The sequence below is a fragment of the Falco cherrug genome, chromosome 1, assembly GCF_023634085.1.
Source record: "Falco cherrug isolate bFalChe1 chromosome 1, bFalChe1.pri, whole genome shotgun sequence".
NCBI lineage: Eukaryota > Metazoa > Chordata > Aves > Falconiformes > Falconidae > Falco > Falco cherrug.
Window position 1 is genome coordinate 95,049,420 of NC_073697.1, and position 26,644 is coordinate 95,076,063.

The following is a 26,644-nucleotide window of genomic DNA, read 5'->3' on the forward strand; positions in this document are numbered from 1 at the left end:
ACTCAATATGGCGGGCGAGCGGTGCCGCGCACGCCCCGGACCTCCTCAGAGGCCCCCTGAGGGCCTGGCTCCGGGCTGCCCGCGGCGCTGCCTGAGCCGCAGATGATAAGAGAAGGGGGCTAGCGCTAGCGGCGCCCACCGCAGCGCGGCCTCGGTGCGCAGCGCAGCGCGGGGTGCTGCGGGAGGCCGCTAGCCCCTCTCCTTGCCGCGCTCGCCCGGCGGCAGTACGCGGCGGCGGAACAGGCGCCGAGGGGGCAGCCCCGCCGGCCGGCGGAGCGCGGCTGGCTGCGAAGGGAGCTGCATAAGATGGCGGCGGCGGGAGCTGAGGCGGCTGCGGTGGCGGCGGAGGAGGAGAAGCGGCTGCCGGAGGGCGATCCCGAGTCGGGAGGTGATTCGGAGGATGAGGGCGATTCGGACTCGTCTGGTGATGGTGAAGATGAGGAGAAGGAAAACGAGGCTGAAATCCAGCGGCTGGAGGAGCAGGTGGGGCCCGGCTGGGCCGGCGGCAATGTGGGGAGGGGGCGGTAGGGCAGCGCCGCGGCCTCCGCCCGACCCGGGCTTTGGGCCCCGAGGAGCGGGTGTTGGAGGCCGGGCTGGTGCGGCCTGGCTCGGCCCGCGTTGCTACAAGAGACGCGTCGGTCGCGGCCCCCCCCGCCCCGGGAGCCCTGCCGGGGATCTGGGGAGGGCTCGTTCCGGGGGTCTGAGGCCTTGCGGGGGGCGCTTATTGTGCCTGTTTGCTGGAGCAGTTGTGGTGATGCGGGGAAAAAATCCGGGGGTGCTCGTGTAGGTTGGTGTTGGGAGCTGTCAGGACTGGAACGTGGAGTTTGCAGTGGGAGCTAAGTGTTTGGGGATGGGTGGGTTTTTTTGAGAGGGAAATTGGAGGAGAGGCCTAGTGGACGGTTTGTACTCATTGAAAAAAAAACAGCTGTCTGGGGTTTTCTTATTGAAATTAGAGCATGTTTAGCTTTGTTGAAAAAGACTTTCTTAATTTTGTGCTTTTGCATCTGTTTCTGCGGCTGGTAGCTGCTGTACTGCTGCTGCTGGCATTTGCTCTGCTGAGCAGTAACCTTTAGAGCTTAGAGCCATAAGCTAAGCTCTCAGCTTAATTTTAAAGGTCTGTTAAATTTGGAAGCGTTGTTTTATAAATGTCTGCTTGTGACCTGATAGTATCTTGCGAACAATAGCGAAGTTTGGTGGAACTCATGCAGGAAGGTAGGTGTTGTCTTGGCTATGTGAATGCACGATGACATGTGTGCGCCCCAAAAGAGAGTATGAAGTTCTGTTCTGCTAAAGTTTTCAGATTTCTTCGTGTCAATCACTAAACAGTGCTTCTAAAAAAATATATATTTTTTTTTAAAGCTTTCCATCAATGCTTTTGACTATAACTGTCACTTGGATTTGATAAAGTTGCTCCGCCAGGAGGGAGAGCTGGTCAAGCTCAGAAGAGCTCGTCAGAAGATGAGCGAACTCTTCCCTCTTACCGAAGGTACAGAACATCTCCTTGTGTTGCAGCTGATACAGCTTAATTATACTTGTGTAAAATGCTGTTGTTTCAGTAGTGAAATAATGTGTTTGTGCTAGCCTTCACCAACATTATTCCAGTCCAGAGAAACCTAGAAGAACAGATTTGGGACTTTTCAACTGAGTGCTGCTGGTGTTAATGGCCAGCGTTGAACTTGGTCTCTGGCAGATGCAGGATAGTGAGCCTGTTGCAGGAATTTGAGTTGTTGCCACTTGTAACTGTGCTGTCCTCTGCCAGTTGTGGTAGTGTGGTACTGGTGGGAGGGGGTGTTTTTTGTGTGCCTGTCTACTCTAGGCTCTGTTAGCTGCGTGAGTGGCTGCCAGGATGCAGCCTGCTGTAGCCCAGGGACAGACATATGTCTGCTTGTGCTGCCTTAGCTGTAGGGCATACAGCTGTGGGATGGCAGCACTGAAACAGCTCCTGTAAGAGTCAGTGAATGTGACTCAGAGCCCAGATGAATTCCTGCCAAAAGTTAAGTTTCATAGTCAAGAAGCAAAAAAATAGGATGTTGGTGGAAGTTGTAGGTAGCCCTTGAAGTGGGTGTTTCTGGTTTTATTCGTAACGCAGAGGCAGTGTAAATATTGCAGAGGCTGCTCCACCAGTGTGCTTTTAGGCTTGACGAAGGAAGGTTTCCTTCTGTGTGCTTGGAAACTTGCAGTCTAAAACTTGGAAACTTACCGTCTCTTGTAAATGTATGAGTGAAGTTGTATCTCTGGGTGCTGCTTCTTTGGTTACTGGTGCATACTGATCCTCTGCCTGAGTTACTGATAAATCACTGCTTGCAACTTCCACTCTCTTTAAATAAGAGTGTGCTTGTTTAGTACCAGTTTGAAAAGATCTCTGCCAAACTTTTATTTTAAATTCATTGTGAGTAGTTGTGGAGGCTAAAATTGCTCTCTTCTCTGCCTTGGCTAGCTCCCCATTTTTAAGTCTGTTACTAAAAACTCTCATAAAAAAATCAACAAGTGGGCTTAACGTATTCTTTCTGAATATTGATGATGTATTCTAAACGTCTTCCTTCCAGAAATTTGGCTGGACTGGTTGAAGGATGAGATAAAAATGGCTTCTGAAAGCTCTGAGCGGGAGAAAGTTTATGAGCTGTTTGAGAGAGCTGTGAAAGACTACATCTGTAAGTTGTTAATATATGCTGTAAAATGTATTGTGTTGCATTTGGATTATGGTTTGCTTTTTCTAGGAAAGTTCTTTCTCTTATAACACAGAACTTGGATAAAAAATATTAGTGTGAAGTGATCCTTAGACTTTCTGAGGCATTGGAGTTAAGTCCGTTCAAAGGCAATGGTTTTAAGTGCCACTGCAGTCTTTAAGACCTAAGCAAATGCTGTAAAAAGTTGTAAATGCATGTTTTGCACTTCTCTAATCTCTAAAAGCAGCAGGTATTGCACTTGCTTAGGGAATGCTTTCTGTTATTACCCATTATAGATTCTTCAGGTCGGTCTTTGAGGAAAGCGAATGCTTTTAAAAGGTTCATTTCCACTGCTGTCTTCCATGCTGGTTAGCACTGTCTTCACTGCCACTTTTACTGTCTGACAGCTCTTTCAGAACAGCTCATGATTACTGTCTGAGAGACAGCTTTCTTGAAATCCTGTGAAGCAGGTAACCCTAACCATGCTGTGGTACCAGGCTCTGATCATCCCGGTTAAAAGCATGGGAAGTATGTGGTGTCTTGGCTCTCCGTTTGTCAGGAGCTGCCTGCAGCTGTAGCTTAAAGCACTGAGTAACGGCATGCTCTGGGACATTGTGGTGGGGTGCTGAAAACTTGAAGGCTGAAGAAGCATAGAGGGCTTGGTAACATCGAGGCAAATCCCTTGCAGAAGCTATATACAAAATGTCACAGCATCCAGCATAGCTCACCTAACAGGGTGTTGGTGGTCGTTCAGGGAGAAGGAATGGAGAGGTGAAGAACTGAGAGGAAGAATCCTCTGGATCTGTGGCTGGGTTGCGCTTGGAGTTCAGAAGGACTACTTGTGGAGCCTGAGATGTGCAGTCTGACATCTCTTGGCTGGATAGTCTCTGCTGGGGATTCTTCAACCTAATTTGCTCAGACTGCTATTGACAGGAGAGGTGCCAGGCAGCTAACGCTGTTCTAGCACCTCCTTCTCGCCTTCATAGTTAGCTGCTTAAGCAGTTGCTGAGCAGGCAAGTATAGTAGTGTGGAAAGAGAAGAAGGACCTACTTTAGTCTGAGTTATGTAGGAGTGTGGCAGCTTTGCGGTCCTAGCTCTGTACATGTGCTCAAGAAAATGTTGTTGGGGGGTCTTGGTGCATCTCTGATGTAGCTCATGTGCCAGAGGTGGCCCACAGGAGTCAGTGGCAACCACAAGCATGGCTTCTTTCAGAAGAAAACTGTAGCTGCTGGTGCTGAACCAAGAGCATAGAATAAAATACTTGAACTTTTCTCTACTACATTGGATGGTGAAGAAAATTGGCATGTGGTGGTCTATTTACATGTGGCAAATGAGGTATTTGGGAAGCAGAGAGTTACCGTTATTTATTTTTGGGAGGGTTAGGTCATTTGTTTCTCCTAACTTTGTTTAGGTCCTGAAATTTGGTTGGAATATGCCCAGTATTCAATCGGTGGCATTGGTCAGGAAGGAGGAATTGAGAAAGTTCGCTCAATATTTGAGAGAGCGTTAACTGCGGTTGGACTGCATGTGACGAAAGGAACAGCTTTATGGGAAGCGTACCGTGAGTTTGAGAATGCCATACTGGAAACGGCACAGGTAAGGCCATGCTCCTGGGCTTTTGTAAGAAACAAGCTGTGGTGTAGTTTCTGAAGTCATCCTGTACTGCCCCCTCATCAGTCTCCTCTGAGAAAAGGCTGTAATGTCACACAGTTGTTTCTTTTCAGCTGCAGGAACTGACCCTTTGGTCTGGGAAAAATGTTCTGTATATCTAGTTGATATAGTAATGGATTTGTGTTTAAATAAGATCACAAAGTGTCACTCTGCTGCTTTAGCTTGAACTGATAAGAGTAACTTGAAATTGAGTAGCTTCATTATTAAACGATGCTCTTGCCAGTGAATATTTTTGCACGTAGTCAATCAAGTTTACTTTTCTAGACTGTTTTCTGCTTCTAGTTTCTACTTTTCTGCTTCTCAGCTTTTAACTCATTCATTATTTTACGCTTTTTATGACTTTTGGATGATCGTATATTATGTCTGGAACATAGAGTTTGAAATCTGCAAAAGTCACCTTTACAAGACTGCCAGTACTACATAAGATATGGAAGTTAAAAGATGTCCCTGCCCACAGTAGGGGAGATGGAACACGATGATCTTTAAAGATCCATTCCAACCCTCTTCTGTGAAATGCCCTAACAAAGGGGTAACAGGAGAATATCTTTCGTTCACAAACAGAAAGAAAGCTGGAAGTTCTAAATCATCTGTGCTCACACCAGGGAGTTGTTGAAAAACTATCTGGCAGCCCAGTGGGTTTGTGAAACTGCATGATCACATGCTGCTTACTTTTGCTTACTTTTTTTTTCAGGTTATCATTTCCCTATGCATGTGTCAGCTTTCAGTGAGAATACTTTTCACATTCATCCAGCTTCTGAGTCTAGCAGTTTCCAAGTTTTAGCTTTCACAGTGGTGACCTCTGAAATGCAAGATGGCTGTGTCTGTCTTTCAAGGATCATGTAGTCATTTGGAGCCCAGATCCCCCAACTCATAAACAATGCCCCATCATGTTCATCAGCTCAGGCTTGAGGGAACTGATTAAATTTCAATCCTTTTGTTTGTAGCCAGCTCCTGGCAGTGTTCCATCTCCTGAGCAGCAGCAGATGCTCTGCAGCCAGCTTGAGAAGATCCACACGCTGTTCAGGCGCCAGCTGGGGATCCCACTGTTAGGTAAGAGCCATTGCACTTGCAGAGATGGTGTGGATATGCTGTGTTACAGTGATCCAGGCATTAGTCATGATTATGCTTCTGGTAGAGCCAAACTGCAGCTGTAGTACTTGTGTGTTCTTTAATCGATGATGTTTGCCTGTCTTTAGGGCCTCATGAACGATGCACAGATCCCTTTTCAGAAATATTGTTACTCATTGAAACTTGATTTATCTGTTTCTTCAGTACATAATTTGAGGCTGTTTAAAGTGCAAGTGATGAGCACAAAACATGACCATTAGGAACTAGGAATTCAGCTGTGAAGATCACTCCATAAAACCTTGGTTGGTGGGGAGTAGTACGTGCTGACAGCTGGATTGTTAGAATCCTGCTGTGTCTAATTCATACTTCAGACTCCTTGTTGAGTCCCTCTTCTTGCTGCTTTTCTTACAGGAGAAAGTTAAGTACAGTTCTTTGACTTCTTCATTTGCACATTGAAAGAATTTAGGTTCTTCTTTTTCATTAAAGCCTGGGGACAATCTTGCCACTTTGGTTTTCTAAATTCAAATCAGTAGCTTTAATAACTTGCCCTGAATTTGTGTTTTGGTGCGCTGTAAGATGAAGTGTCTGAACCCTTTAAGCATGCAGTAGTGTGATAGTTAAGGTTGAAAGTGTAAATAAAAATACAAATACGTGTTAGAATCAAGTATAGGTTGAAATCTGGTTATTTAGTCCAATAAGTGCATTATTGATGTGGTTTTCATGTCTGTTTTAATAGATATGGAGGCGTCATATGCTGAATACGAGGAGTGGTCAGAAGATCCAATTCCAGAAACAATAATAAAGAATTACAAAAAAGCTCTACAGCAATTGGAGAAGTGTAAACCATATGAAGAGGCACTGGTAATGCTGTTACTTACACTTTCCTTTAAAACTAAGAGTTAATTGCTTTGGAGTGATTTCCCCTGCCCCAGTTTTACTGTTGGTTTTTTTTTAATCACAGAGATAAAGCAGCTGAGTATTGCTAGGTGATCTCTTCAGCTGTGAGCAGTGTGAGGCTAGAAGCCTCACAATGGTTATACTGGAAACTTGAATCTGTTGACTGTGTCAGGCTATTCCAGAGTGCTCATGCGCACCTCAGCTGTTTCTTCCAACATTGATGAGCATGCTGGGCTAAGAGGAGTAAAAATGAATGGCTTCAGAACCAGGGTGGTATTTGGAGATACATGAAAATTGAAAGCTCTTGATATTTAGAGGCTGGGCTCTTCTGTAAAGCTTTGCGTGAGGTCTACTCTGAATAACAGTTTAATTGTTTGGATTGTGCTTTGTTTAAAGAGTTTAATTTTTTGTGTCTTTTGTCTGTTTTATAGCTGGGTGCTGAAACACCAAAGCTAGCAGAATATCAAGCTTACATTGATTTTGAAATGAAAGCAGGTGATCCAGCTCGCATTCAGTTGATCTATGAGAGGGCTTTGGCTGAGAACTGCCTTGTGCCAGATCTTTGGGCACGCTACAATCAGTATTTGGTAAGTGGAAAAAGCTAACAATGTTTTCAGGGTTTTTTTCTGTGTCATGTGTGGTTTTCTTTTTTAAATCTTAGTGATAAACAACCAACCAGTAAGTTCTACCTCAGTCTTGTCCCTCAGTTTTTTAAATTCTTTGGAAACTGATTTTCACTTTGCTCTTTGTTTCTTCCTGTTTTCAGTGGTGTGTTTATTGATCAGAGTGAGCATTTGCTTACTTCTTTCTCTAGCTCTGTGTTTTCACTGCAGAATTAAAGTGGGTGTGGGCATCGAGGCTTGTGTTGACCAGGAGTAATCTGCTGTGCTTAAGCTGTGGCATGGTCTCTGGTGGCTAGTCATCCGGAGGCATTGCTTCCGAGGATGTCCCTCCTTTTCTTCTAGCCTTTTGTAGGCAAAGCAATTCAGTGCTGTCTGAATCACTGAGAAGCCTCCCTCTCCTTCAGGAGACACAGATAAATTAATGAAAGCGCTTGTTTGAGGGCTGCCGGTGCTGTCTTGAATGTTCTGTAGTGGAAAACAAAAAACCCTAATTTTCCAGCAAGCTGAAGCAAACACAGATGTTCAGCCTATATTTACATGTGGGGTATCATACTGAACTTGAGAGGCAGGGCTTTACATGTGGGCAGAAGGACCATCTATTAAGAGGCGTGTAACTTGCTGTAGGAGGCTTATCTAGGCTGAACTGCTCTGTTGTCTCTATCTTCCCAGCCTGAGACAGCAGGTTGCGGATGGAATGAGGTCTGTCCGAGTAGGCTGTGTGTGCACCCTCTTTCTTATATCCTTTCCTCCCCTCTTCTTAATGTACCAGGAACAGTTGGGCCTTTATTATATTTATTACATTTATCTTGTTGGCAGAAAATACCTTGGTTAGAAGCAGACAGTTAGATAGTGCAGGCTGAATATGGCATGGAGTCTTGCTTGTGTTGCTCCTGAGCATATCCTGTTTGATCTGAAGGTGTTCACTGGATTTTTAGGAGTATAGAATTTAAAATACATACCTTGTCATAAGTTTTCAAATAGAAAATGAAAGTACTGTTTTTAAGGTGTTGGACCTTTATAAGCTGGTATTTGTCTTGGATGGTCTCCCTGGCTAACAGGAACTTTGTTGTATGATTATTTCAGGACCGGCAGCTAAAAGTGAAAGAATTGGTCTTGTCTGCTCATGACCGCGCTGTTAGGAATTGTCCCTGGACGGTTGGGCTGTGGATTAGATATCTTTTGGCAATGGAGAGGCATAGAGTGGATCACAGCATTATTTCTGGTAAAGACAGACCGTCTTGGCAAAACTTCTTTACAGTACTGCTTTCTGCACTCTGAATAAGATGTGACAAATGGTGACTTGTAGGTTTTGCTTTCATCCTGCTGCAACAGTCTTAAAGCTGATGCAATGTATAGTAGTGTGCTTCTAGGGCAAAGCCGCTTTTGTTGCGCAGCTTCAGTTCTGAGCAAGCAGTGAACAACTTTGTATGAACATTACTGAATTAAACTGGCTTCTGAATTAACTTCCTAAACCAATTTACCATATGTAGGATTTCTTGGGTTTTTTTCTTGTCTTCCTGGAAATGTAAGGTGCTCAGATACTACTTTGTGCTATACACTGTAGCTTGCGAATTTTGTCTGTATCTGAAAAGTAAATATATTTATGTGGGGTGGTTTTTTTTCCCCCGTTTTCTTTCAGAAATGTTTGAGAAAGCTCTGAATGCAGGTTTTATTCAGGCCACGGACTATGTAGAAATCTGGCAGGCATATCTTGATTACCTGAGAAGAAGGGTGGATTTTACACAAGGTATATATGATATATATGTCAATAAATATTTAAGCTGTTTTCTATGTACCTCTCTGAAACAGAGGTGGTATTTTTTTAAAAAAATAATAATAGTTTCGTATGTTTCACAAAACCTACTTTCTGGCCATTTAGTGTCTATAAAATATATGAACTTAGTTGGTTTAAAGCAGCTCCTTGCTGACAGAATAGATTGTGCTGTTGCAAAACTGCCCTGCCTTTTATATTTTAGGTACTTGATGGGTTTCTCGTTATGCACGGTGTGAGTTTTACTGAAGTAATAAATTTTGGCTCCCCCCACCCCCCAGTAAAATTATTGTGGGTGTTAGGGAAGATGGATGGGAGATGAAAAATTATTTGAAGGACATTCTTTCTTCTTTTTTTTGAAGACTCCAGTAAAGAACTAGAAGAGCTGCGGTCTGCGTTTGCACGTGCTGTGGAGTATTTGAAACAAGAGGTAGAAGAGCGTAAGTTCAATCATCCAGTATATTGTTCTCGTTCAAAATAATTTTATAGATGAGTTCTCCACACAATGTTTAACTTGTCTTCAAGTGTCTCGAATGTTTTAAGAAAGCTACAGATAAACATTTCATCTGCAGTGTAGAACTTGTTTAATAAACACTTTATTTCCAAGAGCCATTCACAAACAGTACTTGTTTTTATTCCCAGGATTCAGTGAGAGTGGAGATCCATCCTGCACGATCATGCAGAACTGGGCAAGAGTTGAGGTGATGTTTCCATCTGCTGTATTTAAATTCCTAGACTAGAGGAAATTGATTGTTTTAACATCGCAACCACAGAATGCAATCGTTTTGTACTGTGCAGTTACCTAGACAAAATGCCAATGAGTAAATTTTTCTTCTTCCACTCCTGTTTCTGGACTGGTCAAGCACATAGTGTTGCTTCAGGCTTGAGGCACAACATCCTGGGAAAGAAGCAGCATTGTGTTTGAGAAGGTTGTCGGGACCGTTAGTATGTTTATACTGCTGTGACTGCAGTATGGTACAGAAATGTGAGTGTAACTTGGTTAGCAGGCTAGCCGCAGTTAGTGCTGCCTACGCTAACTAGTTTTAGCCTAGTGCAGGTGTCAGCATGCTGCACAGTCACTGTCTGCGAGTGGATGTTTTATTTTCCTTCCTTTGCCTTAGGCTGGTATGAATCAGAATAAGTCACGTTACTTTTGTGCTGTAATTTCTCTGGGCATAATGCATGGGATGAATTGCCAAAGTTTCAGGCATTGTAATCCTCCTGAACAATGTGAGCCTGAATCTGAATTACTTACTTTCACTTTCTGTCCACTTAGTGGAGGGAGAAAGTAGGTACATCTTATGCTAAAGCAGTTCTAATAAGTCAGTTGTCAGGCATACATGTGTACCCCTACAGTTAGATTGGGTGAATCTCACTTGGGTGTCTTAATCCTTTTCCCCTCTTCCCCTGCTACCTTTCCTAAGCACTTCTATCACAAAACCAGTTCTCAGTCTGTGCTCTGTTAGGTATGTTCCTGAGTAATGACAAAAGGAGAAATTTGGAAGCAACTAAACTTCTTTATAATGACCAAAATGAAACGTATGTGGGAGCCAAAACCAAAGATTGATGTAACGGAAGGGCAGGGAAGTATTATTCAGTAGTAGGATTGCATTAGGTGTTCACTTTGATCACTCTAAAGAGGGTCTGTGTGCATCATTGCTAGTGTTTTCTTGTTTTGGGGGGTAGAGGGGAGCCAGTGGGGTAACGGTGTTGAACAGATAATCCTAAATTATATTGAATACTTTGGATGCTGTGTTGCAGGCCCGCTTATGTAACAACATGCAGAAAGCCAGAGAACTCTGGGACAACATCATGACTAAAGGAAATGCCAAATATGCTAACATGTGGCTGGAATATTATAACCTAGAAAGGTAAGAGCCTAACTGGTTGGAAGAGTTGATTAACTTCTGTCTCTCACAGATGGAGAAACTAAAAACTTAGATGCTTAGTGTGGGTGTACATCATATGGGTCTATATTAGGCTTTTGAGGTTCTTACAGCAGCTCTGCAGTATATTTCAGAAGTATTAGACAATGTAATGTGACCAACAAAGCGTAGTGGGAGTTTGCTGAGGAAGAGGGGAAACATTTGCAAAGAATGCAGTTAACTGTCCTATCCTGTAATCTTGATGTGGAGGATTTGCTCCTTACTCCGTGGTTTCCCTACTGCAGAGCTCACGGTGACACTCAGCACTGCAGGAAGGCCTTGCATCGAGCTGTGCAGTGCACAAGTGACTATCCAGAGCATGTCTGTGAGGTGCTGCTCACGCTGGAGAGAATAGAAGGTAACTCGCTGCACGTCATCTTGTTTTACCCAGTCTGGTTAGTGTACAATGACACAGAGTGAATCTTGATCTAGTGTTTTGTGTTCTGATGAAGGGTTATTATCTCTTCACTGCTGTCGTATACACAAGCAGCTCTCTTTTTCTTTTTTTTTTTTTTTTTTTTTTTCTTCTTCTTTTCTGGCCTGACTTGAAGCCTACTGAAATTCCTGTTTTTTTCCATGCCTTTTTGGAGTGTCATATTATAAATGTGAGGTTTTAGCTCTGCTTGGGTTTTGTTTTCTTTATCTTTGAAGGCTACTCGTTATAGATAGAATTTTTGTATGTAATGGTTAATATTAAGAGCAAGTTCTGTGAACACATTGACTCTCTTATTCATCTAGAATTGTATTTTCAAATTATGGGAAAGCTAAATACAAGGTGCTTTTTTTTTTTTAACTCCTTTAGGAACATTGGAAGACTGGGATGCAGCTGTTCAAAAAACAGAAAACAGATTAGCTCGAGTTAATGAACAAAGAGCAAAGGTCAGAACTTTCTGAGAACTACCCAAGTCCTTTATAGGAAATGCCTATATTAAGCTTATGCTTGTCTGACTGTCACATTTCTAATGTTGGTTCCCATAGATAATCCTGAATTGTCTTAAAGCCTCAGAACTATTGATTTTTAGTTTAAAGCTGTGGTTAACCTCTTCTGATACTTTTCATCTTTCACCTTTGGACCTCTGGATGGATACAAAAGTAACATGCACTCCAGATAAGCTGTGAGAGCAAACAATTGAGATGTGCTTTAAATGATGATCCTGTTGGAGAAAACCCTCCAGGTTCAGTACTTCAGAAAAATGCTCTGCAGCCTGGAGTCACTAGAAGCAAAAATCTTGCTTTTTTGTAGGCTGCTGAGAAAGAAGCTGCTCTGGCAAAGCAGGAGGAGGAGAAAGCTGAACAACGAAAGCAGGCTCGGGCAGAAAAGAAAGCTTCCAAAAAGGCCAAAAAAACAAGGATTGGAGACAAGCGCAAAGCAGATGATGATGATGAAGCTGAATGGGGACAAGAAGAAGAAGGTAAAAGATAATAAATTCAAACTTCAGATGCGGCAACAGAGTTATTGGTTATCTCCTCTCTGTTAGAGGCAGGCAGGGAGGTGCTATCAGTGGTGTCTGCAGAGCTGCTGTCTTCAGGGTCTTTTTCTGCTAGGTCTTCACTGTGATAATGAAATGAAAGCAAGGCTAAATGGGTTTTGACCAACAGAAGTATATGTTTATAAGGACTTCTAGAGATTTTTTTTAGACTTTTCTTATTTCAGAGAAATACTATGATGTTTTTCAGTTGGTTTTAAAGTAATTTTCCTGACTCATCATGTGATGCTGAGGCTGTGTCTAAATTGGGTTATTCAGTATTGTAGCACTCTCTTAGAAGGTGGTAACAGAAGATTTTAATAGATTACTGCCCCTGGGAGTTTTGAGAGCTTCTAGATTATTTTTTTTTCTTACTTTAATCCCATTAGACAAAGAGAGAGCATAGATCAGTAGCTGTAACTGACAGAAAGAAGGAAAAATACTCCTTTTGCTTTCATCTAAGTCCTTGCCGTCTTGGTCAAATAATCTGTTGTTGCTCATTATTAAAAACCTGAGGGAGGTTTTTATTTTTTGTCTTTAAGAATTGTCATTGTATTTGTGGTTTCACATGCTGTTTCCAAACTCTGTAGTGGCGATGCAGGACAACTTAATTTCAATGGTGAATGAAAAGGTGTAACCTTTTTCTATTAAGGCTTTCAATTTCATTAATCAGCAGAGCTGCCCAGCAAGAGACACAAGGGAGATGGGGATGGCATACTTCTTGAGGAAGACATGGAGGTAGAAACTGGGCTGTTTGGAAGAAGTGGACCTGAAAAGCCAGATTACCCAGCAAACCAAAAGGAAAAGGCATCTACCAGTCGAAAAGACATCCCCAAAGTTCTACACGACAGTAGTAAAGATAATGTTACCGTCTTCGTCAGCAACCTTTCCTACAACATGGCAGATCCTGAAGTGAAACTGAAAGAGCTCTTTGAGAGCTGTGGGGAGGTAGCAGAAATCCGTCCAGTATTCAGCAACAAGGGGACTTTCCGGGGCTACTGCTACGTACAATTCAAGGAAGAAAAATCTGCGCTCCAAGCTCTTGGCTTGGATCGTAAAGTTGTGGAGGGAAGACCAATGTTTGTTTCTCCATGTGTTGACAAGAACAAAAATCCAGATTTTAAGGTAAACTTTTTATTCTTTCAAGTAGTAGGTTGAACAGTGGGACTGCATAGGAAAGCTGTCAAAGTTTGTTGCTTCCTGAGTGCTTGCATCTAATAAACTTGAGTTTGGAATGGTAATGTTATGTCTTAGCAGTAAAACTGTTTTCTGGGAGTTCTTGCGTACTTTGCCATAAAGCAGGATTAACATTAGCTTCCTCCAAGATTTGCAGAAATCTGCTAATCAGGGCAGCTTGTTACTGGTGTGATGTACCCAGATCCTTACTTGAGCACCTCCATCTGTGAAGTACTTATTTTGGTTGAGCCTAGACAGCTGTGGGCATTTATTGCGCAACCCACTCGTTCTTGTTAATGGTCTGTACTAGAGATGGGTTGTATAATCGGTGGTTTTCTGCATTATGGAGTTACTGCACACAAAAACTTAATGTTCAGATAGTGATAACTGAGCAAGAAGACATTATCAATGGCTGTCCTCACTGTGAAGGAAATGTAGATATTTAGAAGCATTTACTTGTGAGTCCTTAGTGTATGCCTATGTTTATAGGCAAATATCTTTCAAGATACTGCTTGTGGCTTTAAGGTAGTTTTGGAGCCCACAAATAATGAAGTACTCTAACCTTTTGAGGGTATAATAGATTAAAATCTTTGGATTCTCCGACTGGTTTGTTAACTAACAGCCTTTTCATTTCTTCAGGTGTTCAGGTATAGCACTACACTGGAGAAACATAAACTGTTTATATCTGGTTTGCCATTTTCCTGCACTAAGGAAGAGCTGGAAGATGTGTGTAAAGCACATGGGAATGTGAAAGACATTCGGCTGGTCACTAACAGAGCTGGGAAACCCAAGGTAGGCATCCTTAATGCACTCTTAATTTCAAGCAGTCCTTCAAAAAGAAGCTCTTTGTGAAGCTTGGATATAAAAAGTAGGGGTTTTTATTTTTAAAAGCTGCCAACCTAGCTGTCTTTTAAAACTTGTAGAAATGCTTGGATTTGTAGACCCCAGTGTGCCTTTGTGCCAACAAATAAATGGGAGGGGAAGAGGAATTTTTCTAAAATACTTCTTAAATTGCAGAAGAAGAATGTGTGATATAAATAGTATAGAGGGGAAGATGTTTACAGCGCTTTCAGTATGGTAAAAATAGGCATTATTAAGTCTGCAAAGAATTTATTTTGAAAGTTACTGACTAGATAGATTCTCCTCCTCCCTTTCTTCAGTTATACCAAGTGAAACCTGTTTCTTGAGGCTATTGTTCCTAACATCTGCTGCAGTAATAGATCTGCCAGTGAGAAATGAGCCACCTCTTTCTGACAGGGCTCATTATTTCCCTCCTGGAATAAATGACTCCTTGTTAAATAAGAGACTCTAAACCAGCTGCTGCTCTGCCAAAATTCTACCTGACACCTTGGCTATGTCTGCATGTCGGGCACTTCTAACAGGTGCCATCCTGGTGATGCTGTGCATGTATTTTTAAAATATATTTTATAGCTCTTAGCAATTCTCAAGTACAGTTCCGGTTGCACGTATACATTATAACAAGTGCTCTCATGCGTACCCCAAGTCTTGCAGTCCATGTTCCGAGCTTAGTTGGAGCTGTGGTTCTGCCTAAACCACAAATAAATCTACCTTGAACATTATATAAAATTTGATGTATTTCCTGTGAAACTGGATCATAAAAAAAAATACAGCTTAAGAGTTTGAATGTCATTTAAAAGAGCAATAATAACAGAGCTGAGAGGTGATGCCTCACAGCTAGTGTGCCTGCTGTAAGAGCCTGCCCAGCAGATGCTGGGGGGTGCCCTTTTGTCCATTTGCTGGAAGTAAGACTCAAGTACTGAAGGTGTACCAGCAGCCGTTAGCAGCTGGTTATCGGTGCAGTTAGCAGCTGTTACTTCGTGAAGTCAACACAGATCCTTTTCCTGCAAAGAGTCGCTGTTCTCCAGGCAGCGATGACTTTCTCTTTAGAGATGGTGCCTGTCAGTCCTGTTGGAGCTGCTTAAGATGGGGTTTGCTGCTCTTGAAACTGAGGGGGCTGCAATGGCCCTGTGTTAGTGTACTTGATTCCTTAGGTACAAGTTGTAGCCTAGTGAAGAATCGCAGGAGAGTTTGTGTGGATGTTTCTGTTCTAGCTGTATAGATTCATTTGTCTTTTTTCCCCTATGAATCCAAATCTGTCCAGTACCAGATTCAAGAAGTGAAGACTTGCCACTGCTGTAGTACTTTGTTATATTTACTGGGATCTTGGTTTTCTCTTTTCTCCCTCTTTTTTTAAATACCTCTTCCACAAATTAGGGTGTTGTGGATGACAGTCAAGAAATGCAGGTTGTAGATAAACTTTTTTAGCTAAAGAATATTGGGACTCTTAGCCATGTTAAGGTCTACTTTCTGTACAATTTTCCTACCAGTTAGCCAAATAACTCACAAAGGCTGTCACACAGAGAAAGAAGCACTCAAACTAATGTAGGTTACCTCTTTTCCTTATTTAGGGCCTGGCCTATGTGGAATATGAAAATGAAGCTCAGGCCTCACAGGCAGTGCTGAAAATGGATGGCCTGATGGTTAAGGAACATGTCATCAAGGTGATGATCAGTAACCCACCTCTCCGAAAGCTGCCAGACAAGTCTGAGGCAGGCAGAGCATCGCAGTTTGCAGTACCACGACAGATTTATGGAGCGTAAGTATTAGCGAGAGGGAGGCTGCTTGGTGATGCTTGAAAAGGAAACAGAGTTTCTTTATATGCTAAAGTGTAGGAATCTCAGCTAGAATGTGAGACAACAATTTTAAAAGTGCTGAACGTTAAAAAATGGGGTTGGTGGATTGATGAGGAAAAGCAGGTTTTTCTTCTTTATCAATAGAAACAGTTCTGTAGTGACTAAGTATCAGGCATCAGACATGCTGTTGGATCTGATATTAGCATGTGAGCGCTGATAACTTCCACGTCCTGTCCTTCTGGAGAACCAGCCATTGTTCACAGTGAGCGTTAACATTGCTCTTTCATCTTCCGGAGTGCTTCTGCTGCTTAGCACTGCATTGGTGCTGTGTTGTATGTGCCACGGAGCTTCAGTTTCTGGGGACTGTTGGGCAATTGTTTTCTGCCAGAACTTAGGTGTACTGTTTCAAAGGGCACCCATTGAAAGCGTTGCACTACTTATTACTGAAACAAATGACAGGAATAATATTTAAATGAGCATTCCTCATAGTGAACAAAGTCCTTCTTGTTTCCCCAAGCTAAAGCAGTATGCCCAAAGAGGCCTGGCGTATTTTTAAATGTCCCTTTTTGTCTCCAGGCGAGGGAAGGGAAGGACACAGCTTTCGATGATGCCTCGTGCGTTACAGCGCCAGAGTAACCCTGTGGCTAAGGCTGAGAATGGGATGGTCCAGAACTCACCAGCAACTTCATCCGAATCCCCCGAGGAGCCTAAACAGATGTCCAATGCTGATTTTGCCAAGATGCTACTGAAAAAGTGAGCAAAAAGTCTGCAATCAGCAGGTCTGGTAAAATGTGAAATGCCTTTTATGGAAGCCATGTTGTGTCCTTATGCTAGCAAGGAGAGAACGCCAGTCACAATCATGTGTAAATACTGTTCTGGACTACTGCATTCATTGAGATCAGTGTAGGATGGTACAAATCCAGGATTTTTTCCTCTTGTTTCTAGGAGCAAAGCATTATACTATGTTCTGGTAAAATGGCGTTACGCGATTCCTCATATTGAGGGTAATGAGCGGGGAAATATTTCCTGTACAGGTTGGGTGCCACATCAAGTTTTATGAATACTTTACAAATTTCTCTTTCATTAACGAATGAGATGTGATGTGAAAACCTAGTGATAACCTTGTCAAGCTCCACTGGTCAGTTCCGATTGTGATTGCAGTCATTCTCTCTGACAGCGAACCCATTTTCCACCCAAACACACACACGCGCAGGGACATTCATCTCCTTCCATTAAGAGTTAAATGGCAGATGCTAGTAACTTCACCACAATGGCCTATTTTAGTATTGGGAGAGTTTGTATACATATGTGTGTATATGTATATACACAAATATACATGTATATGTATTCGGCTAATGTTCTGTTCCCAGTTGACCTGTTTTTTATATTGTGTATTTGTAAAAGACATTCAAATTATTATTTTTAAGTGTCATGAGATGATATTTAGATCTGGTAATTTTTGTTTCCCATAAAATCTGTACGTGCTGTTGCTAAGGACCATTTTTTTTGGTTGTTTTAGCTAGCTAGCTCATGTCTTTTGCAGGTGCTTTCTGTATGGTTTTGTACAAATGTGAAGTGCAAGCTGACGTTTCTTGGTTTATTAAACTCAAGTTCTCAAAGGTTTTTTATAAATACTGTTGCTTTTGTTGAAATGTGGGTGTTTGGAATTGCACTTATCCTATGGCAGCTGGGTAATACTGATGTACCTCACCTCTCAGGTGCACTGAGATACACAGTGTCACTTACCTTTAAGTAGCTCATTCCATCTAGTATGAATATCCTGAAAGCCCTTCAGTAATCGTCTCAGACTTCAAAGTAATCTGGTACCGATCTTGGATAGAAATATTACTGCTTTTCAACTAAAACTGCTGCTAACTTGGAAAGCCAACACCCACAGGGGTTGAGTGTGAGGGGAGACCCTGGTACCAAGCTCGCTTGTACGACACAGGCACTGCTGTGAATAAAACTGTTTTCAGTGCTTACCTTCTGTGCTGGTTTGACTTGGCTTTACTTTGAAACGAGGAGTCTGCTTCATAGCTGTGAACAGTGTTAACAGTGGCAGTTGTAGTGATACAGCAAGGGACTGTTACCTCAAAACCAGCTTAGAAACATTCTAATAACACTTCAATATGCTTTGATTTGTGGGGCAGGAATGCTAAGGCTGGCCTTGCCCTCATCACAGGCAGGCACGTACACAACACTAGTGATGAATTAAGTTTCCTTTGGCTGCTGGGGTTGGACTTGCTGCTTCAGAGCCCTCTGTAACACCCCATGCTGCAGTTACACACAGCTGAGGGAGCCAGGATGTGTGCTGTGTAATTTGCTACTCCACAAACTGAGCTGTGACCACTTCTTAGTTCATTGCAGCAGAAAAGTGTTTTGAGAACAGCCTATTGCAAACAAAGACTTTAATAGTAAAATAGTTTATTAAACTATTACTAAAATAACATTTTTTCCCTCCAGAGCTCTAAAGTGCAGATTTTATTTATACTCACCTTGCGCTACAAAAATAAGCACACCGTAAGGATAGAACAACGTTCCTCATTTATTGTTTGCTTTCCCTGTCAGCAATAATTGGTACATAAGCAGAGCATAATGCTGTGGTATATAGATACCTCCCAGTCTTGTCCTACTGTCTGCCTGCATAAAATGTGTCCTAACTGCCTCGCAGGTAAGGGGAGATAGAAGAGAAGAAACTTAATGCTGGTTTGGGACAGCCTTAACAGCTTATTCTGTTTTACAGAGGGTTTAACAGCACTCTAAACTGGATTGAATCAAAGTTACCTGGACTTACAGGAGTTGGGATCAATTAATGCTGTTACACAGCTGGCAGGCAGGGGTAGAAGGAACTGTTCTTCTGTGTTAGGCTGCAGCTGGTTTTACCTTAAAAGCAAAGATAAAGTATGCTGCTTTGAATTGCACAGCAGCTTCCAGGTACTGTGCTAACTGCCACTGCAGCACAAGGAGGCCTCGTGTGATTCTTGACGCATTTACCACAGTAGTAATGCAACCTGGTAACTAATTGTGAAAAGCTGTCTTGTGTAGATTGAAGAAATCAAGTTTTTGGCAGACTTGCTAGACAGATTCTTACCAAATTGGCACAAGTGATAAAGTTTGTCTCGCTGTTATACATAAAACCTTCTCTGCCCACAGCTTAGCAGAAGCAAGCCCTTTTCCAACACTTGAGCTGAAATGTGTAAGGACAGTTGTAGTTCCCCAGGGATCCTGCGTGCTGGGGTGGGATCTGAGGTAAGGCCTCAGGAGCACTAGGTAGACCTTCCAGCCGAAGCATAGCAAAAGCACCTCACTGTTCAGTGACGTAAGAGAGTATTTCTTCTCCTCTTCCAGTCACACGATCTATAATCTTAAACTAAGTACTTCCCTCTTGTTGTACAAAACTCACCCTAGGAAAGGCAACTGAGAGTGAACTTGCAAAGTGCTACTGAAAACAGAAATGGGAGCGGAGAGATGCCTTTGCTGAACTGGAGTTTAGCCTCCTTCCTGATCAGTATTGTCAAACTTGTATGACTGACAGGAAAGAGTCTGATTAACATAACTGGGGGAGTGCTGTTACTGCAAGGGGTGTGTTTTGGGGTTGGTTTTTGGTGGGGTTTTTTTAATCAACAGGGAAGAGGTAATACAAAAGCCACAACTTGGTTAAGACTTTGTCTTGCCTAGCAGCTCCTTGACAAGTTGCAGTTGACAAGACTGCAGTTGACTGACTAGGTGAAGGGTTGTGATTGAAGCAGCTTTTCAAAGCTAACCTTAAGGAGAAATTAAATTCTATTTCAGCTTGTTGAGCCCCTCTTGACATGTCTCCCCCTCTCCTTCCAGTAGCACAAGCAAGTTATTGTGCACAGTCAATATCAACAGTTCACATTTCAGCTTGGCATAATGTATATAAATAAATTATATTAATTTAATCAAATGTAAGACACTTTAAATAAATGAAATGCTAAAGAGTGACACCTCCTGTCAAGTTATTTCCCAGCAGGAATACTGAGTGGCTTGGCATTCTGTTCTCCCACGCGTTCCTTGGTTCCTGAACGTGCACAACCCTCAAGTCTTGACGGGGATAGTTTGTTTGCATCCGGCAGTGCTTCCATCTGCTTCAGGTAAGCCCACAGAGTATTCTGTGGTGGCGATGAGCAACATGTCCAGAGTTGTCTCAGTACACTTAGCGATAAAGCGTATGAAAGGCCTCACGTCGCCCTCGTTGGCCACTTCTAAGACGTGATAATACTCAGCCCGTTGCTCCTTGCGGATCGTGATGGGTGGGTAGCCTGCCTGCATGAGTATGAGGTTCATTAACAGGCGTGAAGTCCTTCCATTGCCATCTACAAATGGATGGATGTAAACCAACTTGTAGTGGGCTAACGCAGCAAATTCCACAGGGTGCAAGCTCATGGCATCTTCCGAGTTAATCCACTGTACAAACTCCTGCATCTGTTTCTCCACATCTTGGGGATGTGGAGGTATGTGATGTCCTACAAACACCTGGGTAGTCCTGAACCGCCCTGCCTCCACCGGGTCGGCGTAGCCCAGCACTCTCCGGTGTATTTCCAAGATGTCACTGATGGTTACGGAGCCTATCCGTGATACCAGTGTGGTATTGACATATTTCAAAGCTGCGTGCATGCCAATCACCTCGTTCTGCTCCACTAAGCTTTTTCCAGGAACAGCGTATCTGGTCTCGATGATGTGTCTTATTTCTGACAGCGTCAGAGTGTTCCCTTCAATAGCAACCGTGTGGTAGATGTGGTGATAATAGGACTCCTCCATCACTCTGCGCAAGGCAGAATTGCCTTTGGGGATCGCCATCACTTTTTTAACCTTGCTGTCAATAATGCTAAAATACCTCTGATCTATCTCCTCAACTAAAGGTAGCGTCCGGTCCCGATTGATCAAAGCCTTCTCGTTGCAAGGGGAAATGGTTAGTGCTTTGGAATACAAATAGTCTGCCTGAAGAATGTCTTTTTCCTCTTCAGAAAAGATACCAAATTCATTCAGGGCATCCACATAATCAGGGTCCATTTTGAGGGCATACACAAAGAGTTTGTGGGCTTTCTCCCGCTTTCCTTGGCGCTTCATCTCGAGGGCTTGATTCAGAGCTGCTTTGGCTTCTAACTTCACTTCTGAAATGCAACAATAAGAGTTAGATAACAGGGTAGTGAGTTTTACTGAAAACCGCTGGGGACTGTCACTGTTCACCGATACAAAAATTAAATAAAGCCAGTCTCTAAGAACCGTAACTGAGAACTTGTGCTCCAGGCTTTGCCAGGCTACAGGCGCAGAGGTCATGTTTACAGGCTGAGTACGCGGCAGCAGAGCTGTTCCAGAAAGCGTGGTGAGGCAGCGTGTGTGAGCAGCACGGCTCAAGCTGGCCACAGGCACGTAGCCATCGCAGCAGAACTTGCTTGGGCCACCAGGCCGCTTTGTGTGGGGGGACACAGAGTCTTATACACATTCTCTCGGCAATAATGCCAGTTCTCTTGCTCGAAGCACGGCCCACAGCTGCTAACGGCACTTCTGGGTTTTTTACTGGATGTCAAACATCTTCCCAGCAATAACAACTTCAATGCAAACAAAGATACAGTGCTGGAATTGTAATGATTCCTCTGAATGTTTTCCAAATTAATGTCCTGGCCGATAAAGGCAAGAACCGCAGCCTGTCATTGCTAGAAAGGCTGTTCTATGACAGCTGAGATTTCAGGATTAATACCATTTATCCCAGCTTACTGTATGTTAAAACACCACTCCATATTCCAGTTCCCTTAACAAAACTTACTAATGCCAAAAGCATGAGGAAAACACTTCTGAGGGACAAAGCAACGCTGAGAAAATGCCAGCACATCAGCACATCGCCCTTCTGCAGGGCAATGGAATGCAGTCGGGCTGCTGCCGGTGATGGCACATCTGACCTCTGGGTCATTTACAGCTGATGTTAATTTGCAGTTGGGCAGTGAGAGTTCATTACCATTGTGGGGTACAGGAGATCACCAGGCAGGGGGTGTGGGTTGTTATCATACAGCAGCTGGGCTGTTCCCCTGTGCCCACCCAGGGAGACTTACCTGGGGAGGCTTTGCCTTTCAGCACCAGCAGCTCCAGCCCACTGGAGGTCACGCTCAGTTCAGTTGTTTGTCCTGTGTATCTGGTGACCCCCAAGGAGCCTGTGCCCAATTTACTTTTCAGGAAGGAGAGTCCTTTGAGCACTGCATGGCACTGGTCTTCCACAGCAGCCAGTGGGAGCAGCAGCAGCAGGAGGGAGCCCAGAAGGAGCCCGAGCACGGCTGCCCACCTGATGCGGACCCACAGCGTTATCCATTTCAACTCGGGATCTGTCGCCATAGACACAAGATTCATCCTGCCTCCAGTGCAGACAGGAGGAACATCTCCTTTCCCACTGCTCCTACCTGGAAACAAAAACAGCAACAGCTTTAGCCAAGTCCTCCATGTCATGGGGCAGGTGAGGTGCTGGAGATGTGGCACCTGAATGGACTTCAGCATCCCTGCTCTGGGTTTCTGTCACAGCTGTTAGGGGTTATCCCAAGCACCCACCTTTCCCTGCCACCCCTAAGCACACGAGGGCAGGGTGCACGCGGCATTCAGCATAATGCAAGTCCTCATGGCATCTGCTATACACTAATGCAGCAGCAGGAGGGGACACTGGTGCCCGTGAGCAGCGTGGGCACTGGGCTCCACAGGGATGAAGGAGCTCTGTCCTGTACGCATATGGCACAGCTCCTGCATGTCCTCCCGGTGTGGAAACCACTCCCCAGACCCTCAGGTCCTGGAGCGTGTCCAGAGGAGGGCAACAACGCTGGGGAAGGGGCTGGAGCACAAGGCTGATGGGGGGCAGCTGAGGGCACTGGGGGGGGCTCAGCCTGGAGAAGAGGCTCGGGGCGGGGGGTGCTGATCACTCTGAACTCCTGAAAGGAGGCTGTAGGGAGGTGGGGGTCGGGCTCTTCTCCCAGCTGACAGGAGGAAACAGCCTCAAGCTGCACCAGGAGAGGTTTCCGTTGGATATTCGGAAAAATTTCTCCACCCAAAGGCTGGTCAAGCACTGGCACGGGCTGCCCAGGGGAGTGGCGAAGTCACCGTCCTGGGAGTGTTTGAAAACCACACGGATGCGGCGCGCAGGGACGTGGTTGAGCGGTGGCCTTGGCAGTGCAGGGTTCGCGCCCAGGCTCCACCATCCTGGAGATCTTTCCCAGCCTGAACGATTTTGGGGATCCACGTTCCCCCGCCCCCGGCTCCCCTCCAGCCGCTGCTCCTCCTCCGTCCCCCCAGCTCCCCCTCCCGCAGGCTGGACCCCTGGCCCCCCCAACCCGCCGGGGTCCCCCCGGCCGCACCAGCACCCGCCGCGGCCCGGGCTTCCCCCATGTCCCCCCGTCCCAGGGTCCCCCATCACCTTTGCCGCCTCCCGCAGCCGCCAGCGGCCGGCTACAGTTGCCCCGCCCATCCGGACCCCGCCCTCCGCGCCCTGCCATTGGCTGAACCGCCGCTCTTCTTCTTTTCCATTGGCGCTTACAGCGGACGCTCCGCTCGTGGGCCTCCCTACTTCTGCCCTCGGCTTCCTGTGGCGTCTTCCGAGTAGCGCCACGCCCCCGACGCGGGAGACGCTCGTGGAGGGGGAGAAGTGGTGAGCGCTCACGCCAATCATACGGCCGACAGCCAATAAGAGGGCAAAACGGAGACGGGGCGGGCTCCCAGCTTTTAAATAGCAAGCACTGGGCGTGGGGGGGCTGCCTCCTTGTTGCTAAGCGACGGCTGCGGCCTGGGCGGGAGCGGGCCCCGGCGCTCCCCTCAGCCCCGGGGCAGGTGTCCGGGGGCGCCCAGGCCTGCTTGAGGCTGCAGGGCCGGCCGATGGCAGCTGCCTGGCTGGTGCGGCCCCCTCAGTGCCTGGCCAGGAGCTTCCACCAGCGGGGCTCTGTTGGGGCCAGGTGGTGTGGGGAGTGCAGGAAGTCATTCTCAGTGCTCACAGCTTGTGTATTTGCACGGTAAAAACCATATAATCTGTTTGATAGAAGTGTTCTTGTTGCATATCTCTGGCCTTTCTGAAAAAATGACCTTTATTTTTTGCCTTCAGACAGCAGAGTGTGTCAGTAAGCTCTGTACCTTGGTGCTGTGCAGCAGAGCTGTGCCTCTCTGCTGGAGACCAGGAATGGGGAAGCATTTGCCAGAAGCTGAAAGAAAAGAGAGTGTTTTAGGGAACTGCAGGTAACTTTCAGATTTTAGTATTAGCAAGATGATAAGATGGTTTTCTATCACATGCTTATACAGCAAATCATCACTGGCAGGGAAAAATAAAAAATAACCTGGCTTGTCAGACGTAAATTGTGGCAGTTTAAACTGTTTTTCTTCTTTATAGCTGACAATAGTGAAAAAGCAGTTACAGTAAATCCAGCTGTTGTGTTGTGAGGGTTTGGAGCTCTCCCGCACAACTCTCCCAGAGGAATGCTAAGGAAGATGGGCCTGGATTGCTTGTCAGCAGACAGCGCGCACCGTGCTTCCCTGCAGCACAGCCTCCAACAGCCTTCTTCAGCTGCGGTGGCTTTTCTTGCTGTGGGGTGTTACAGAGGGAGGCTTTACCAGCATCTGTCCTTTCTGCTTTTGCTTGCTGTTAAAGCGCTGCCTGAAGTGGAGGAGTAAAGAATGCATTTAAAACTTGCTCGTGAATCCAGGTTGGGTTTGTTGGCTATAACTTAAGAAGGAAAAGGAGCGGGTTTAAATTACTGTGGTAGAATTAATATTTGTAAACATGAAGTTGAAGAAAGCAAGTACTGCGTTTGGGAAGAGAAATTCAGGCCCAAAATATGCCCTAACGCCTGCCCATGTGTCTGCCTCTGCACAGGCTGTCCGTTGTGACACCTCAGAGAGGAGCCAGCTCTGAGATTCCTCCTGATGTTCTGAGCACAAATGCAATATTCTGTCCTCCTCAGATGCTGTCCCTCGCATCCTTGAATTTCCCTCGCTCCTGTTGGGAATGCACCAAGGGTCCCTTTCCCCAATGGGGATTTGAAACTAAACCTTTCAGAGGAACTGCTGGTTGAGTGGTCTCTCTGCATGGTGGACTTCCAACAATGAGCGCAAAGTGCCTTTGTGCCCGAGTGATGAAGGAACACACTGCCAGTACTTAAGTAAGAGCATAGCATGGGGCACGCTGTTGCATAGTATGGATGCTGTCTGTGCACAGTGTCCTGATCCAGTTTTTAGCTTTATGCTGTTCCTACATCGTTGTGCTTCCTCTGCAAATCATGTTGTCTTGCATGGAGGTTTCCATGTTTCCAGAGACAGTCTTCCTTTTCTTGCTTGTTTTCAATGGGAAAGGCAGTAACCACTCTTTCAGTGCTGGGATTCTCTCGGGTGTTCATTGATTTTACCAGGACTGACAAAAGCAGCTTGATGAACTCTGTTCGACCAGTGTCCCTAAAAAGAGACTGACAGAACCTCAGCTCTGAGACCATTCAGCAGCACATGGAGCCCAAGGCAATCCCTGCAGCACAGAAATACTGTGTCCTCCAGCCATTTGGAGCCTGCCAGAGCCTGTTAATTATGAAAGATAAGTTTGGGGGATAATTAGCACTTGAAGGATGAGCAAATCTATCTGCCCTCCAAGAGGAAGCTTTGACAGAAATGTGTATTTTCCTCGGTGCCAGTGATATGGCACCCAAACCTAATTACGGAATAATTAGAGAATGATGATGTATTTTCCTTTTAAAAACGGTAAGAAGCATATTTAGAATCTGTTCACCAATTAAATGTGATCCAGCAGAGGAGAACACTGATAGCCAGGAATGTCTGGCATCTCATCCCAGCTTTGACGCCTCTCAGTAGCCTTGGAGCAGTACTTCTTTGTGACTGCTGTGCTAGAAGCCAACAGAGCCACACTGTCCCTTGGAGATGCTGGCAGTACTGCTGACGCTTGGCATTTCCACAGCTTTTCCTCAGCGTGGATCCAGGCCAGCTCAAGGGTTGCCATTGCTGGTCTATCATACATCATAATTATTCATGATTTTGTCAGGGGTAGTGAAGGAAGTTCCCAGTGCAGATGGTAGGAAAGAGCTGGGCTGTGAAATGCTGGAGCCCTAGCCCTGAGTTGGCCTGCTGGGGCTCCCTGGCAGCTCTTGGCATGGCTGGACACAGATGTGTCTGGAGCCATGGTTGCGCCAAAGGGCTCTGTATAGACCCTTAATTTCCAGAAGGAATTTACATTTGAAAGAGCGCTGTCGCTTATGGCGTTGCAGGGGGAGGCTGGAGGCATTACAATTGTGTCATGGGGGAAGACTTGTAAGAGGCTGGTTCTTATTAGTTAGTATTTGAGGCTGAATCCGGTGAATGTGGAAGCAGACAGGTCCCCACAGCCGGTAGATGGCACTGACTCATTTCGCCGCTCTGTAGAAACCTCCCAGTGTGCTGCAGTCTTTCTCCTGGACCTTTATACCTTCTGCCTTTAGAGGCAGTGATCAGACATACTTGAAGGTTGAGTAAGGCTTTGGCTTCCTTTTGGAACTGTTTGTACTGGGATAAAAATCGCCTTTCTGTGTGCTGAGGAGGTTTTTGGGATCTATTGCTGATGAGGTGTAACGGTGGCTGGTGGCACAGACCTTGCGTTTCTCTGAAGCTTGCACAGTGCTGTGTCTGATGGTGGCTGTTAGGCTGATCCTTGTGGTAATCTTACTTGATATAAATTTAGAAGATGTGATAAGGCAAAAGTGTTGGTGGTT

General features: G+C 44.9%; 2 protein-coding genes across 3 annotated transcripts; one reads left to right on the plus strand and one right to left on the minus strand.

The window, feature by feature from the left end:
• The first annotated feature begins 279 nt into the window (after window positions 1–279).
• On the plus strand, window positions 280–17,904 carry SART3 (spliceosome associated factor 3, U4/U6 recycling protein). 2 transcript variants are annotated; one of them, XM_055708687.1, is made up of 19 exons: window positions 280–483; window positions 1,360–1,486; window positions 2,547–2,651; window positions 4,078–4,262; window positions 5,282–5,387; window positions 6,142–6,266; window positions 6,734–6,889; window positions 8,009–8,147; window positions 8,565–8,672; window positions 9,059–9,136; window positions 9,339–9,397; window positions 10,458–10,567; window positions 10,867–10,979; window positions 11,424–11,500; window positions 11,865–12,033; window positions 12,761–13,212; window positions 13,903–14,055; window positions 15,693–15,880; window positions 16,494–17,904. In XM_055708687.1, exons 1-19 carry the CDS (start codon window positions 307–309, stop codon window positions 16,672–16,674), a joined length of 2,808 nt encoding a protein of 935 aa, XP_055564662.1. In that variant the 5' UTR covers window positions 280–306; the 3' UTR covers window positions 16,675–17,904. The 2 variants fall into 2 exon arrangements, with proteins under 2 accessions (XP_055564662.1, XP_055564669.1); XM_055708694.1 differs by having other exon boundaries at window positions 12,764–13,212.
• A 538-nt stretch (window positions 17,905–18,442) lies between these two features.
• On the minus strand, window positions 18,443–23,429 carry FICD (FIC domain protein adenylyltransferase). Its single transcript, XM_055708700.1, has 3 exons — window positions 23,329–23,429; window positions 21,989–22,330; window positions 18,443–21,052 (listed from the first exon to the last, which is right to left on the minus strand). The coding sequence occupies exons 1-3, from the start codon at window positions 23,405–23,407 to the stop codon at window positions 19,977–19,979; spliced, it is 1,497 nt and encodes a 498-aa protein (XP_055564675.1). The 5' UTR covers window positions 23,408–23,429; the 3' UTR covers window positions 18,443–19,976.
• Between the last annotated feature and the right edge of the window lie 3,215 nt (window positions 23,430–26,644).

Coding starts and splice junctions, on each gene's coding strand:
- SART3 (XM_055708687.1), top strand. CDS start 307: ATGGCGGCGGCGGGAGCTGAGGCGGCTGCGGTGGCGGCGGAGGAGGAG. Junction 4,263..5,281: donor CCATACTGGAAACGGCACAG/GTAAGGCCATGC, acceptor TTTTGTTTGTAG/CCAGCTCCTGGCAGTGTTCC. Junction 8,673..9,058: donor AAGGGTGGATTTTACACAAG/GTATATATGATA, acceptor TTTTTTTTGAAG/ACTCCAGTAAAGAACTAGAA.
- FICD (XM_055708700.1), bottom strand. CDS start 23,407: ATGGCAGGGCGCGGAGGGCGGGGTCCGGATGGGCGGGGCAACTGTAGC. Junction 22,331..23,328: donor GGCTGCGGGAGGCGGCAAAG/GTGATGGGGGAC, acceptor TTTTGTTTCCAG/GTAGGAGCAGTGGGAAAGGA. Junction 21,053..21,988: donor GAAAGGCAAAGCCTCCCCAG/GTAAGTCTCCCT, acceptor GTTGCATTTCAG/AAGTGAAGTTAGAAGCCAAA.